Source organism: Lithobates pipiens, unplaced genomic scaffold, assembly GCF_037356315.1.
Source record: "Lithobates pipiens isolate NorthernLeopardFrog02 unplaced genomic scaffold, aLitPip1_a1.2 Scaffold_19, whole genome shotgun sequence".
Classification (NCBI taxonomy): domain Eukaryota; kingdom Metazoa; phylum Chordata; class Amphibia; order Anura; family Ranidae; genus Lithobates; species Lithobates pipiens.
In genome coordinates, this window is record NW_027507764.1 from 199819414 (window position 1) to 199835438 (window position 16025).

The 16025-nt window shown below is 42.8% G+C and overlaps 1 protein-coding gene across 4 annotated transcripts in view; it reads left to right on the plus strand.

The window, feature by feature from the left end:
- The window catches only part of BBS9 (Bardet-Biedl syndrome 9), a 572212-nt gene that overhangs the window by 147047 nt on the left and 409140 nt on the right, over nt 1-16025 (plus strand). For all 4 annotated transcript variants that reach the window (XM_077491619.1, XM_077491622.1, XM_077491621.1 and 1 more), the window contains exons 9-10: nt 6553-6736; nt 15429-15558. In XM_077491619.1, the coding sequence (XP_077347745.1) occupies nt 6553-6736; nt 15429-15558 (314 nt within the window). The remainder of the gene's footprint in view (nt 1-6552; nt 6737-15428; nt 15559-16025) is intronic.

A 16025-nucleotide genomic window follows, 5' to 3' on the forward strand; every position in this document is an offset into this window, starting at 1 on the left:
TACTGATTTACACATTTTTTTATTTTTAAAAATTTGTAAATCAGTACCGCTTGGACCTTGAAGAAGGGGACATACCCCGAAAGCTTGTCCTGAAAAATTGTATGTTAGTGCAAATAAAAAAAGTATTACGGACAGTACTCAATTTTCTCTGTCACAGTTGCACTAATACTGCTACAGTCACATCAAGTTTTACTACCCTGTTTCCCCCCAAATAAGACCTAGCGTGATTGTCGGTGATGACTGCAATATAAGCCCTACCCCCCAAATGAGCCCTAGTTAAAGTCCTTGTAGGTCTTATTTTCGGGGGAAACAGGGTAGGACTTATTTGGTGGGTAGGGCTTATATTGCAGGCATCACCGACAATCACGCTAGGTCTTATTTTCAGGGAAACAGGGTAGCAGTATAAACTCCCCTTTCTTCGCTTACCCGTCTCTCTATTCAGCTGCCAATAGACAGCCCTGTGTAATGCTGGCCATACACTATATGAAAAATCATCCAAAATTCGGTCATTTAGACAGTCCATTCATTTTTCGTGCCAGTTATTGGGCACAAAATCGATAATCGTTTGGGAATTTTTGAGCCGAAAAAAGGACAAGTTTGGACATTTTCTGCCGAACGAACAATAAATTGAACGGTTAATGTATTTCGTGTCTGAACTGTCTGCACTAGGTATATGTAAAAAAATTAACAAATAATGCATTAATTTATGTCCATAGGCATGCGCATAGGGTGTGCTGGGTGTGCCTGGGCCCACCCTAATCACCCTGTGTGGTGCTGATTCCCTCTGCTTCCTGGCATCCCCTGTCTCTCCTCTGCAGTGCTGCTAGCTTCTCTCATCTTCTCTCCCACTGGCTGCTGTGGGGGATGTTTCAGGATGAATGAATGAACACAGTCTGTGAATGAACAGAAAGCCGCTCAGTAAAGAACTATTCTCATTCGTTAACTGTCCAGTGCAGCTAATGCTGAAGAGAAAGGAACTGGGGAAGCTCTGTCCTCAATCCCTTTCTCTCTGTTTAAATCCTTGATAATTCACCAAAGCCCCCAACGGGGATCCTAAGAAAATTGTAAAAAAAAAATATGTAACAAAATTGTAAAAAAATAAGAATAAGACAAATAAAAATGACTGATACTGTCCACTGTCTTACTAACACCAATCTCTGCTCTGCTGACACAGCCCCTGCTCTACTGATATACAGATGTGTTTGTGCTCTGGAGTGCACACCCCAATGCAATAGGCTGTGCACACCAATGTTTATGTCCACTGAATGATCGGTCATTACATGATAGCACTATCGTGAATGAATATTCGTTTTTCGAAAATGGGTTTGGCCGATTTTTCGTATAGTGTATGGCCAGCATTAGTTCTGATTCACTGCAGTTGAAGCTTACACAAAACTAAAAACTTTCCTTGCCCTATCTGACAGCGCTGGGACATTCACCAAACACCAGCAGTAAAGGAATAAATAGGCGAGTATATGCTTCTATGGTGCTCATTAAAGCAAAGCATAGTTTGCTTCAGGAATGCACAGTGCGTTGCTTTGTGATTTGTGGTGTGAACTGGCCTTGAGTCCTGAAGTGATTGCTTCAAATCTCTAACGAGGTGCCCGGGATCCCAAAAATCATGATTGTCCCCTTAATAGCAGACAGCCTCTCTTTGAAGGGGGGAGGGAACAAGTTGTCAAAAAAGCATACTTAGTGATTTGGGGGGGGGGGGGGTAAGAGGATGCTGTATGTGCAAGGGGGCACTTTGGGAGCAGAGAGAACTTGCGCTGGGGGGGGGGTCATATTTTTTATTCATCCTCCTAAGTTCTCTAAGCTCCCAAAGTGCCCTCTTTCACATACAGCATCCTCCTATTCTCCCACCCCAAATCACTGTATGTATCTTTCTTTGACAACTTGCGCAAATCCAGTGTACACTGCATGCCACACTGCATCCATCCAGAGCACAGTGAAAATCGCACATGGCATATCCACTGCACCAATCCAGTGTATACTGCATATCACACTGCATCCATCCAGAGCACAGTGCAAATCACACATGGCATATCCACTGCACAAATCCAGTGTATACTGCATGTCACACTGCATCCATCCAGAGCACAGTGCAAATCGCACATGGCATATCCACTGCACAAATCCAGAGTGCACTGCACATTACACGGCACCCATCAAGTGCACAATGCAAATTGCATGGCACACATCTAGTGCTCACTACATGTTGCACTATACCAGTAATGGCAAACCTTGGCACCCCAGATGTTTTGGAACTACATTTCCCATGATGCTCATGCACTCTACAGTGCAGTTGATCATTATGTGGAATGTAGTTCTAAAACAGCTGCGGTGCCAAGGTTCGCTATCACTGCACTATACTCATCCATTGTGCACTGAACTGATCCAACAATGCGCACTGTATGTCACATTGCACAAATCCAGTGCACGCTGCTTGTTGCACAACAGTACCCATCCGTTGCATAATGCACATTGCACTGTACCCCCCCAGTGCAAACTTCACAATGCACTACGCGTTCAGTGGCCACCTCATCTATCCAGTCCTATCTATATGTCCCACTGACTGCACCCATCCACTGCACACTGCACACTGCACAAATCCACCAAGTATCCTTCTTTTGACAACAACAGTAGCTCACTTCTCTGACTCCTCTTCCTTGTGTCTCCTTCCCCTGCAAGTGCTGAGTATTCAGAGTTAGTACAAACCTTAGATCAGCACGTCTTTTCCCATTGATGCTGTGTCCATTCTCCTCCCCCTCCTCCTCCTGTCTGTGACATCCAAGCTGAGGCGGATGGGGCTTCAGTCCCTGTGTGAGGCAGGACAGGGGAGAGAGGGTGAGAGGCAGCTGCCATACAGAGTAATCGCAGCATGTGGGACCTGAAATTTCTCACACAAGCTGCGAGCCAGTCACCGGAGCCAAGTACTGGAAGTCATTACCAGCGATGTTAGTGCTCACCTCCCCTGCGGCTGTTACATCAGGTGCTGGACTGGAAGTCTTTCGTGCTGTCTGAGGGCTCCCTCACAGTGACAGAAAGCCAGGGCCCAGTCGCAATTGTGACTGTTGCGACCCTGGTAGTTCCACCACTGCTTAAAGTGGATGTAAACCCACTCTCATCATTTCAAATTACTTCCATAGTGCTTATCTATAAGGATATATATGCCTCCTGCACCTATCAAATATCTCCCCTTTACACTCCCCTTGGCCAGGCATCGACAGTTCTTACACTGAACTTCTGCTGGTCTTGTGGATTATGCCCCATGATCACTAACATCCAGTCAAAACCCAGGAAAGCCACCACATGACTTCAACATGCCCAATCATGCTGAGGTGTGGAGCAGCCAATCCTGGGAGACCTGTAGAAGAAAGGAGTGGGGATGTGAAGTGTGACGGAACGTCCCCCCACACTCCATCAGTTTCCGTCAGTATACCGCTTTCTAAATCCTGGAACATGACGCCAATGGATCTGGCTATAGAAACCCCCAAGAACTAGACAACACCAGTCTTGGAATACATCAGGAATAGCCTTTATTTGAGATCTTACACAAATATATACAGCAGGATGACTAAAACCTAGCTAATTATCTAATCAACACTGGACTCCTTCATTCAATTGCAGGGTTAATTAGCACAAACAACAACACAACAATAGGTGAAATACTCTTTAGAATCTGTGTCAAGCCAGACTAGACTCATTTACATTATACAAGACAACAGGCAGGTGGCTGGAGTTGATGATATTAGCATCTAAGCCCTTGTACACAAGGCCGGACATTCTGACAACCAAATCTGTTGGATTTTGTCAGACGGATTTTGTCCGAAACTGTGGCATACACACGGTCGGACAAAGTTGTCGGAAAATCCGATCATTCATAACGTGATGGCGTAATTTTGTTACGATGGGACTACGTTCAGGCTAGTAGCCAATAGCTTTGGTCTAGGAATTTGATCTGAGCATGTGTGGCACTTTGTCCGATCGGAATTCTCTACACACAATCAGACAAAGTCCGATCGGATCATGTTGTTGGAAAATTTTATAGCCCAGCTGGAAAACTTGGTCCGTCGGATACTCCGATGGAAACAGTCCGATGGAGCCCACACACGGTCGGATTATCCGACAACACGGTCCTATCGGACATTGTCCATTGGAATGTCCGACCGTGTGTACAAGGGCTAAGAGTTTGTGATTCAGTCTATTGCTAACATGGCATATACATAGTGTCGGGGGGGGGGGGGGGGGGCATGGACCTGAATCCAAGTAACACCACCTCAGAGGTCCCCAGACATACAGCTCACAAAGAGCACCGTTCCCCCAAATGCCAGGGCCCATAATCGGTGGGCAAGAGGCACGCATTCAGTCCCCTCCAAAAGCCTTGGTCCTGGCTAGTTGTAAACAATAAAATATAATAGGCTTGCAAAAATGTACGAAACATTACATGGCAGAATCGATTGTATTTGCCAGTAAAGCCATAACTGTTAAAATCCCAGTTTGCTTAGAAAGCTTGTCTAGCTGCTAAATCAATTTTTCTCATCTCTTGTGTACTTTTGGAAAAATAACACACTTGTAATGATCTGTAGCTAAGCACAGCTTTGTTCTGCTGCCAGTGTATTATTGGTCTGATCATTCAACATTTCTTTCTAGTTGTCACACACAGCTTGTTTTATTGGCAGCTCTCTTTTATAATAACTCACACTTTCCCCAACTTCTCTTTCATAAATCATTTCAGTTTGCATTCAGTCAAGGTAAATTAGTACTGTTTGCTTAAAAACACCCAGTATTTTTTAAAGCTGAAGCTTAATCTGCTTATATTTTGCCTTCCTTAGTTCTGTTTCCACTTCCCAATGACATTAGCGAAGAAAAAAAAAAATTCAATTTTCAAATTTATTTATTTTAGACCCAGTGATGTCAGCATTAGTTCTCTGTACTTCTGTGTGCAATACAGGAAAATAATAGCTGGGGCTGGGGGACAGTAGGGTGCTGTCAATCGCTTTCTGAAAATATCACTTCCCACCTCAGCCCTGATGCAAGCAATGAGATGAACCTTTTGATAATTGAAAAGCGGCAGTATGTACTGGCAGGGTAGTCAGTATGCAGTGGCAGGGTAGTGAGTGAGCAATATGTAGCAGGAGGCGGTCAGTGAGCAGTGCATAGTGGCAGAGCAGTCAGTGACAAATATGTAGTGCCAGGTTGGTCAATGAGTAGTCTGTAGTGACAGAGTAGGGCAGTATGTCGTGGCAGAGCAGTCAGTGAACGTTATGTATTGGCAGGTAAGTCGGTGATCAGTATATAGTGGCAAGGCAGTCAGTGAGCATTATATAATGGCAGGGTGGTCAGTGATCAATATGTAGTGGAAGGGGGGGTCAATGAGTAGTGGCAGGGTAGGGCTGTATGTCCTGGCAGGGAAGTCAGTAAGCAGTATATAGTGACAGGGCAGTCAGTGAGTAGTATGCAGTGGTGGTCAGTGAGCAGTGTACAGTGACTGGGCAGTCAGTGAGCAGTATGCAGTTGCATGGCAGCCAGTCACTTATTGCGTGGTTGGAAATAGAATACTTTCAAGGCTACCATGTCTTCTTTCCCCTCTTTCCTCATCTTCAGCTGCTGGATCAGCCAGAAGGAAACAGCTACTTGTGCAAGGAGTGGAGTAAGTGACCACACCCCTGGCCTCCTCCACCACCTTTGGATGCCCAGGGAGAATCTGTTGCGTAGTCACTGACTTCTGGCTACTCTGCCTGGGGCACTGGGGAGGACAATGCAACTAAGGAGAAGGGAGAGCCACAGACAGCCCCCCTGCTGACCCAATGGGGCGCCTGTACGGGAGGCCTGCCCGCAACGCCTTGTCAGTGGCACTGAATGAGCATACTAAGAACCACTGAGAGTCTGCTTGAACCTCAATGGTTCACAATCCACTTGGTATGAGCCAATAGGCTTAGTAGTAGATACAGCAATGGCTTTCAGAATTTCAATAATAAAATAATAATATTTCAATAAAGGAGGAAATAATAAGAGAGAGCACAAAATATGACAAAGGCTATGGCTTATTCAAAACCAAAATTATACATTTTTAATAGTGTGGTTAAGGGTTAGAATTTGTCAATTTTTTTTATTGCTGTCTGTATCCCTGCTAGGGAGGTTCTTTCTCTATTTGTCCAAAAATGTTGAACTGTAATGAGAACCAGGAATAGGGGAGTAATCTTCCATAAGGCACACTTGTTCCAGTAACAACTGTTTAAGAGTGGGTTTCCCTCACTTTAAAGTGATTTTCTCTCACCTTCTGTTGTGTCTGCAAGACAGGAAATTAGGGGATATTTTTTGAATAAGACACAAATGACGAAAAACATCCATATCCTATTCAATCCAAAATGGAAAAAAAAGTTTGGGCTTTAGATGTACTTTATTAGTGACTGAATCTTTTTTTATAGATTGCATAAACATTTAATAAACTCAACCAAGACATTTTGTATGATTCTGTAGTTATATTTTACTCTATATCTAGGTTATTTATGTGACTACTTGGCATTTGTTCTTCTTTCCCCTCTACAGGCAGACTGGTCTCTGAACATTGGTGAGCAGGCACTGGATATCAGTATTGTCTCATTTAATAACACAGTTTTCTCAATATTTGTTCTTGGTGAACGAAATTTCTTTTGCCTCAAAGAGAATGGGCAAATCCGCTTCATGAAAAAACTTGAATACCATCCAAGCTGCTTCCTTCCATATTGCTCAGGTGAGTTAGAGCAATGAAACTCAATAGTTTATATTACATGGGCCTAGATTAGGGGTCTCCAGGCTAATGTCTGAGAGCCACATGCGGCCCGGTACAAGATTTTCTCCAGGCCTCAGCTGACAAGCGCAGTCTCCACTCTGATGGGGACCCCAATATAAAGGGAACCCAGATGGGACCCCTGATGTAAGGCAGGACCCTTTTATGGACTCTCATGTAAGGGGGACTTTGCTGGGGATAATATGGACTTTGATATAAGGGGGACTCTGATGTGTGGCTGTATTATTAAGGAGACTTTGAAGTGGACTGTGGTATAAGGGGAATCCTGATGTGGGGGGGGGGGGGGGTCAGATATGGACTGTGATGTAACTCTTATGTTATGTGAAGGGGTGAGGGGATTGTCATGTACCTGTATGCTGAGCCTGATATGACAAGGGTGGCCTCTTGCACATTTCCCTTCTGAGCACACCTGGACATTGAGATGCTGGCTGCAGGAGAGATAGAAAGGCACAAATACCAAGGTGAAGACAATGTGAGCAGGGAGCGCTGGTATCTGACTAGCAAAAGTGCAGCTGATGATGCATCATGGAGCCTCCAAGAAGAGTTAAAGATGGGGGTCAGGTCCCAAACCTGGTTGAAGGATAGCCAATTAAAGGTACACCATGGCGTAAGCGAAATCCGAGTCAGGAACAGTCAGAAGTCAGCAACAAGAGGGCAGCGCGGTGCAAACTCACTAGGCAAAAGTGTGGTCAGAAGTAAAGGCTGGGGCCAGTAGTGGAGCCAGCCAGTGAACATTAACAATCAGAGAATATGAAAGCAAAGTCAGGGGGGAAGCCGGGTCAATAACAGGATCCAGATGCATATCAGAAGCTGGGTAACGGGAACACTGAAGACCATGATTACTAGGAAGCTCAAAGTAAAACGTATTCATTCATTTATAAAACTGATTTCTTTTCAACCAGCGAATATTTGTAAAATTTACAATGTGGCCCTCGTCCTGAAAAGTTGAAGACCCCTGGTCTAGATGTTCACATTTATACATAGCAAAATATGATGTCTGCATACACTGTTCCCCCCTAATAATTTACAGACATACCTGTTGGCAACAAATGAATGTAATCAATAAGCCCAACTAAAGGTTGTTACCCATCCATTTCCCTTGTATTAGGCAGGTCTGTTGTCTCCATTGAACTCTATATAAAGAGACATTCGTCTTAAGGTTTGTTGGGTGACCTGATTTATAATGTACACTGCCCACAGCTTTGCAGATGAGACATCAGTGTGAAACGGAAGGGTTTTTGCCTTCTACTTTCAGCACCTAGTTTTGGAAACCAATATGCTTAAATAAAATAAAAAACGTTTCTGTAGGTATTTATAGAACGGTTAAGTTTATTCTCCGCAAGGAGCTTTATTTTCTCAGCATATTTTTATGAGCAGCTGTACCGGACTGCCAAGTTAGAAGCATTTAGTGTGTATACTTCTTTTATGACAAGCCTGCAGTTATGTTTCTTTAATATGGCTGCTGTAATTGCCTTTGTCTTTCCTGAAATCAAAGTGCCCAAGGAGAGCAGGGGGCTCAGTTTGTAAGTAAAAACTCTTCTTGTGGCAAAAGGCATGCTCTTAAATATTACATATTTTCAAGTTATGTTTTGAAAACCTTTAAAAGCAACTTTTCAGTTGAGCGATTTCCTGAACAGAAGTGCTATTCCATTAAAGTGACACTAAACAATATCCTTATTCAAAAAATATCCATATACATCCAATACTTCAAGGGTAACTCCACTTTCGTGGGAAAAAATATATATATATATATAAAAAGAAAATAATAATATAGCGTATACAATTGTTACACAAGTCATATTGTAATGAAATGTTATTAAAAATGATCTTTCCTTTTTAAACTGCAGCTTTGTAAATTAAAAAGCAATGCAATATGGCTACCTGGAGGCGTTATGTACACACGTGTTGTATAAAACGCCCCCAGCTCCTCTATAAATGTAATTTCCTGCTTGTGTGATTGGCTTACTGATTTTACCAGAATCTGCACTAAAATACAAGTCAGATTTCAGTCATCCCCTGCAAATAGTTTGTTTTTCATGATACACTACCAAAGGAAAATTGTTTATAAAGGAATGCAGACACTTCCACTTTCCTGATTAGAATCCTGCAAGTGCAACAGCTCATTGATAATTATAAAATGACTCCCATTCACATTCACTGTTCACATGAACACAGACAAACAAACAGCTGTATCTTCAACCTAACTATATGTAGAAAACTGCAACAAAGTTTGTTAACATCAAAATCCTTGCAATGTATATAGATCACCCAGAGGGTAATTTTTTTGTTACTCTTTAAACGGAATTCCACCCAAAAGTGGAAGCTCTACTTATCTGCCTCCCCCTTCCCCTCCGGTGCCACATTTGGCACCTTTCGGGGGGACAGGGGGGTGGGTACCTGTTTTTGACCGATACCTGACTCCACTTCCGAGAGATCTCATTGAGATCGCTCGGAAGTCCGGCCCCCCCTCCTCCTTCCTCTGCCATTCAGAAAGTGCAGCACGCTTCCCGCATGCACAGTAGGGAACTGGCTGTGAAGCTGCAAGGCTTCACTGCCAGTTTCCCTTATAGGTAATGGTGAGCACCTGAGAGTGGATAGAAACATCAACTGGGGTGCCTACATTGCTGGATTCCAGGGTAGGTAAGTGTCCTAATATTAAAAGTCAGCAGCTGGACTCTGCTTTTAATGATCCTGTAATTTATTGTTCATTAAATTGTTTCCTACTGTATTTCCTCTGAGCTCCTCAACCTCTTTTTCTCCTTAACTTAAAATGAGTAATGTACCATAGTTGTTGCTCTATGCACACTACAAATCCCATAGTCCTAAGTCCATCTCGGGAGCCAGCAGCAAGAGAGGGTGGCTATGTTCCAACATACAGTGGGATGATGGAGAATGAGAATTAATGTAGTCAAAGCAGGAATGTAATTTGGAGGAGGCTGAGTGGAATAGAAGGATTTTTTTTTTTTATTTGAGCTTGAATAGAATTTTTTTTTTTTTAAACCAGAACTTAGGCAGGCCATACATGGGTCGAATTTCGAAAGAATTTTCTTTCGAAAATCTTATCTAAGAATTTTTGTTCGCATCTCGCACCATTAGTGGGCGGCAGCAACAGCCGATTCTCATGCGGCAATCAAATTTGAGTACTTGGACATGTTGGAAATTTTTTGAAAAACAAACAATTTTTTTAATCAATGATGGAAGAATCGTGCGAGATATGTAATCGAAAAAGAAATGCGCATGTGCAAGAAACGAAAATTCCGGGAAAGAAAAGGAGATTCACAACAACGAAAAATCTTTTCTGTAGCAACACGAGGTGAAATTTAAGGCTTAGTTGGTTGAATTTCAAAATCAATGGTGGCACTATCGGATCACAAAACACACAAATTTTCTGATTTTCAAAACAAAATTCTTTTGAAATTTGACCAGGTATGGCCAGTCTTAAGGCCCGTACACACGATCAGACTTTTTGAAACAAACATGCAAGGTAGCTGTTTTGCAGGAACATCCGACTGTGTGTATGCTACATTGGACAAACTTTTTCGTTTTTTCATCTGACTTTTGTTGGCTGTGTGAATGGACAAACTTTCTGGCAACAAAAGTCTGATGGAGCAAAGTCCGATCGTGTGTACAGAAAACCATAGGACTTTTGTACAAAGTACAAACACGCATGCTCAGAACCAATGCAAAAGATCAGACAACAATACAGAAGTTCACTAAAGGTGGCGGTAAAGAGCAGACGTCCATGTCATTTGGTGAAAGTTGGCTGAAAAAGTCCTGCCGTGTGTATGCAATACAAGTTCTCGGCCGTCACCCTTTGTACAAAAATCCACGGGAAAGTTTGTACAAAGTCAGATTGTGTGTATGAGGCTAAAGTGTCACTTTCATTTCTATATTCTTTTTCTTTACAAACTTTTTATTGGGTACAAAAAAGTGGTACAAAAAGTGGTACATATGCCATGAAAAATATATTACATAAAGTTTACATATAGGGAAGATTGTAACATAGTATACAATAATTGAACGGAATTTGTTGTGAAGGTTGACCAGCATGTTAGCGATAAGAACGTTGAATATTATCTTTAACTACTACAGACATCTATGTAAATAGCAGCATATTCTTTCTGTTATTCATATTTTTAAATAGATTTTTGTAATATCAGCTTCTTCAACTCCTTCACAATAGGTATGCTTATGTAGATTCACTTGTAAATAAAGTTATGTTTAAAAAAAAAACTTATTATTAAAGTGGTTGTAAAGTAAAACTACCTTTAACTGTGTAGCATGGGTTCACTCTGCTACATACACTTTAGATGTGTGTGTGTGTGTGTATGTTTATGTATATATATATATATATATATATATATATATATATATATATATATATATATATATATATATATATATATATATACATTTCCTCTGAAACTGCATGCACTTTCGTTCTGTTGGAATAGGGGAAAGGGAAGTGTTATTGTTCTTCATACAAAATAGAGTAGATCAGAGAAATACTGCATTATGTGCACTAGTTCATAGGAAATACTTATTTACCTCGATTGTCAGATCCATCTAGTGGCCATAGTGCGGTATTTTCCTGATTTACTCTTCCTATTCCTTTTTATGGCCTGGAGAGAAAATAGTCTAATGACATTTATTGTTACCCCCATTCGTACAGAACAAATGTACATGCAATTTCACAGGATATATAGCAGTGCAATTTTTTTTGATAAATATACCCCTTAGGTGTCCTTTTATGAAGCAGTGAAATCTATTCACTGCTTCATTCTCCGGCATTCACAGAGGAGATCTTTCTCCTCTGTATGCCAGTTTATAAAGCGGAGTAGATCGCTTCACCCTTGGAGAAGTGAAGCGATATACAAACGCTTCTAACACTGGAGAACGGCCCCTAATACTGGAATCTCGTGAGACTTTACGAGATTACAGTACTAGAAATTCACCGATACACAGAGATGTCAATTTATTAAGCAGTGATAAATTATCACAGCTCAATACACTGACACACGGTGTGATTAATGTTAGTAAAATAAAGCATCCCCCTACATAATATATACATGTATACACACACAGACATTATATATACATGTATATACACACACATTATATATATATATATATATATATATATATATATATATAGTGACAGAGCGAGGCTCTGTCCCTATGAAATTAGAGGTAAAGGAGACACAGAGTTTGCATATCTGCGGACTGCAGGACTACAGAGTGTAGAGTTTAAATGGAGAAAACTGCTCTGTCAGTTTTCTCCAGGTTTTGCTAGCTCCAGATGGGATTCTGTAGTTTGGAGATCCCTGAGAGTTATGGGTGGGACGGGATCTCCAACCCTGTGTCCGGGTCTTGAGGCTAGCGAGCAGGGTGTGTGCCCAGCTGCACACAGCCCATATAACGAGGGGATTTGTGTAGGATGGTGGTGTGTGTGAGCAGCTTGCTGCTTGAAGCTGTGCATGTCCAAAGCTGTGTGAAGGACTTGAAGCTGTGTGCGTCCAAGGAGCCGTGTGCTGTGTGTCGAAAGGTTGGAAGCTGTGTGCGTCCAAGCAGTTTGTTGGACGGGGCAAGTACCTATAGCAGCAGTACTGCTGAAGAGTAGCCAGGTGGGCTAGCATTTTCGTTCTGATGTTGCTGTATTTAATTTAAGCTTGGACCCCTGCGTGGGATTACTGGATGGACTAATATTTTGTTTTCTTCTAATAAACGTGGGCTACCAGGCCCTTAACCATACACGCCTGACTGATGTGGACTAAAAAATGCATCTGCCAATTGAGCTAATCACCCCAATGTCACAATATATATATATATATATATATATATATATATATATATACCGTATATACTCGAGTATAAGCCGAGATTTTCAGCCTCTTTTTTGAGGCTGAAAGTGCCCCCCTCGGCTTATACTCGAGTCATCGCTGTCTGCCTGCTCGATCAGCGTGTCGAGCAGACAGACAGCGGCCATTCTATTCTAATTCAAAAGCCGCGCCTCCGGCTCCGCCTTCGCCTGTGATAGGCGGAACACTGAATTTCCCAGCAGCCTGTGTTCCGCCTATCACGGACATCCGCTCATCCTCGTACTACGGACGAGGATGAAAGGATGGCCGTGATAGGCGGAACACAGACTGCTGGGAAATTGTGTTCCGCCTATCACAGACAGGGAGGCGCGGCATTTGAACAGGAAAATGGGCGCCGACGAAGAGCGGTGATCCTGGGACGGGACCGGACGGAGGCTCGGCTCGGGACGGGACGGGACCGGACGGAGTCTCGGGACGGGACCGGACCGGACGGAGGCTCGGCTCGGGACGGGACGGGACCGGACGGAGGCTCGGGACCGGACGGAGGCTGGGGACACAGGTAGGCTGGACACACAAGGCCTCACACACACACACACACACACACACACACACACACACACACACACACACACACACACACACACACACACACACACGGATGGACACACACACACAGGGATGGATGGATGGATGGACACACACACAGGGATGGACAGGCATATCTCACCCTCGGCTTATACACGAGTCAATAGGTTTCCCAGTTTTTTGGGGGTAAATTGGGGGCCTCGGCTTATACTCGGGTCGGCCTATACTCGAGTATATACGGTATATATATATATATATATACATACATTATATATGTATACACATAAATATGGCAGGGGGACATGGTTACAGTGTTGGGGGGTCTGAACGAGGCATAAGAAAGTTAATTATCTTCCTCTTTCCTTCTCAGATCCCCCCACATTCTCTCTTCACGCCCCGATTCTCCACCTCTGAGCTGGTGAATCGGGGAGTGTAAATTCTGACACAGATTGCCAGTGAAGCGCTGAGATCCCAGCTTCATAAACTGGCCGTTGCTGTGTCATTCTATGAGGATTCTCAGTGTGCGGAGATAATCGGCGGGAGAACAAGTTAAAACACTTCTCCCCCGATTATCTCTGGTTTATAAGCTGTTTATGGGCTGTGATCAGCGGCGAGCCTCTGGATCTCCACTGATCACTGCTTCATAAACGGACACCTCAGTGTAAAAACTTCTAATGAACACCCAAAATACAGTCAACAAAGTAAAGTTTAACGCAGATGTTCAAATTTCAGAGATCATAATGTTGTTTTACAAATGATCCTATAATTATTTGTTTGATTTCTTTATTTTCTAAAGTTTTTCTTATCCTCTGATCTGAAGCAAGCAACGTTGGTGCATTTACTGCATTAAATTGATACATTATATACTTTCTCAATTACTTTTGGCAAGACTTATCAGTTTATGAATGGATATGTAGCTGCCTGTTATAGTGACAGTATACCCCAGGGATCTGCAATTAGCGGACCCCCAGCTCTTACAAAACTACAAGTTCCATCATGCCTCTGCCTCTGGGTGCCCTGCTTGTGGCTGTCAGAGTCTTGCTATGCCTCATGGGATTTGTAGTTCTGCAATAGCTGGAGGTCCGCTAATTGCATATCCTTGGTATACCCTGTCAGGGGGGTATGTTTGCATCCAGCTTGTGCCCACTAGCGCCACCCAGATGAGCCCTGAAATCCTTCTATGAATGTGTAGTGGAGATTAGACAGCTTTCTGCCCCCATCCTACACCACCAAAGTCTTAGCGTCTGGTGACAGGCCAGGTTGTGGTCCAGTGTTGGATCATTAAAGAGGAAGTAAACCCTGATGAGTTTACTTCCTCTTTCATTCCCTGCAAAGGTAAAGCATAATGGACTACTATGCATCGCATAGTAGTCCATTATGTGTCACTTACCTGACACAGGAGCCAGCAATGTCACCGCTGTCCCCTGTAATCCGGCGCATCCATCTTCTCGGTGGGTCTCGCTGCCCCGCCGCTGTCATTCGGCGAAGCCGCAATGACGTCACTCCAGCGCATGCGCACGGGAGCCGCCATGCGGTGCCTGTCTTTCGGCAAATATCTCCTAAACTATGTAGGTTTAGGAGATATTTCTTGGACCTACAGGTAAGCCTTAATCTAGGCTTACCTGTAGGTCAAAGTGTGTTGTAAGGGTTTACAACCACTTTAATGCATTTGCCACTAGCAACCTTCAGAAAGTGTATATTTCCATACCTAGGTGGCCATGACGCTGGGTAGCACTGGTGGTCAGAAGCTGGAATAAAAGGTACTTAATGACAACTTATGCTGTTAAAAGTTTTTGCTTTTTCTTTTAAGAACGCTGTTAAAAATACACAGTGTGTTTTCTGACTGTTGGAAAGGGAAGATCTTCAGTGAATTGATTTTCTTACTTTTATTTATATGAACCCTCTTCAATGTGTATTTAGGAATCATGAACATCTATGCTGGTAAGCGACAGCAATCAGAGGTGCTGCAGCATTCCCCTTTGCACTTGATTTTGCTTTCTTCATTTGACATGCATCATATCAAGTCTGACCAGTATTTTAGGCTCTATCATGATTTGATAGTAGAGCTCATAATAAGGAAAGTGTATATGCCTTTTGCTTTGTATGCAGTTGCTTCTTTGATTATTGTTTGTATTGGATATTATGTGAATAAATGAGAAATAGGAAAATGTGATGTCTCTTTCTTGTTATACTTGGGCATGTTCTTACAACCTTTTCTTGTCATTCAACAGTGAATGAAGGAACAATAAACTCTTTGGTCGGAAACCATAATAACATGCTGCTTGTGTATCAGGATGTGACACTAAAGTGGGCAGCGCAGCTTCCACATGTTCCAGTTGCAGTAAAAGTTGCCAACTTCCAGTAAGTGTCTGTGATAAACCACATACTTAGTTTTACTACTGTCTTAAACAAGTGTTATATCTTCACATAGGTATGAATATCCCTTGGCTCTATTAACCCCTGCTGCACTGGTTTACAGTAGAGCGTGGAATCCGTGGACGATAGTTTTTAACTAAGTAGTAGATAGCAGCACAAGGGAAACATGTCAGTGACTGTATGTAATGTCGCCTGTGCTGATTTGTAAAACACATGTTTTGACTAAACTTAGGCTGCCCATACACGGTTTGGATCTCAGAAGTAACCGGCCAAGATTCGAACCGTTACTGGACAGGCTGAATTTATCAAATTGATCGATTGATCAACCTGGGTACAACCAGCCTGCCGAATTCTCTTGCTATATATCGGTAATCACTGTCTTTCACCTGCGGACTTCTGTGGCCTTCAAAAATTATAGGTTGTCAGGAAATTATATGTGTAATTTATGCTCC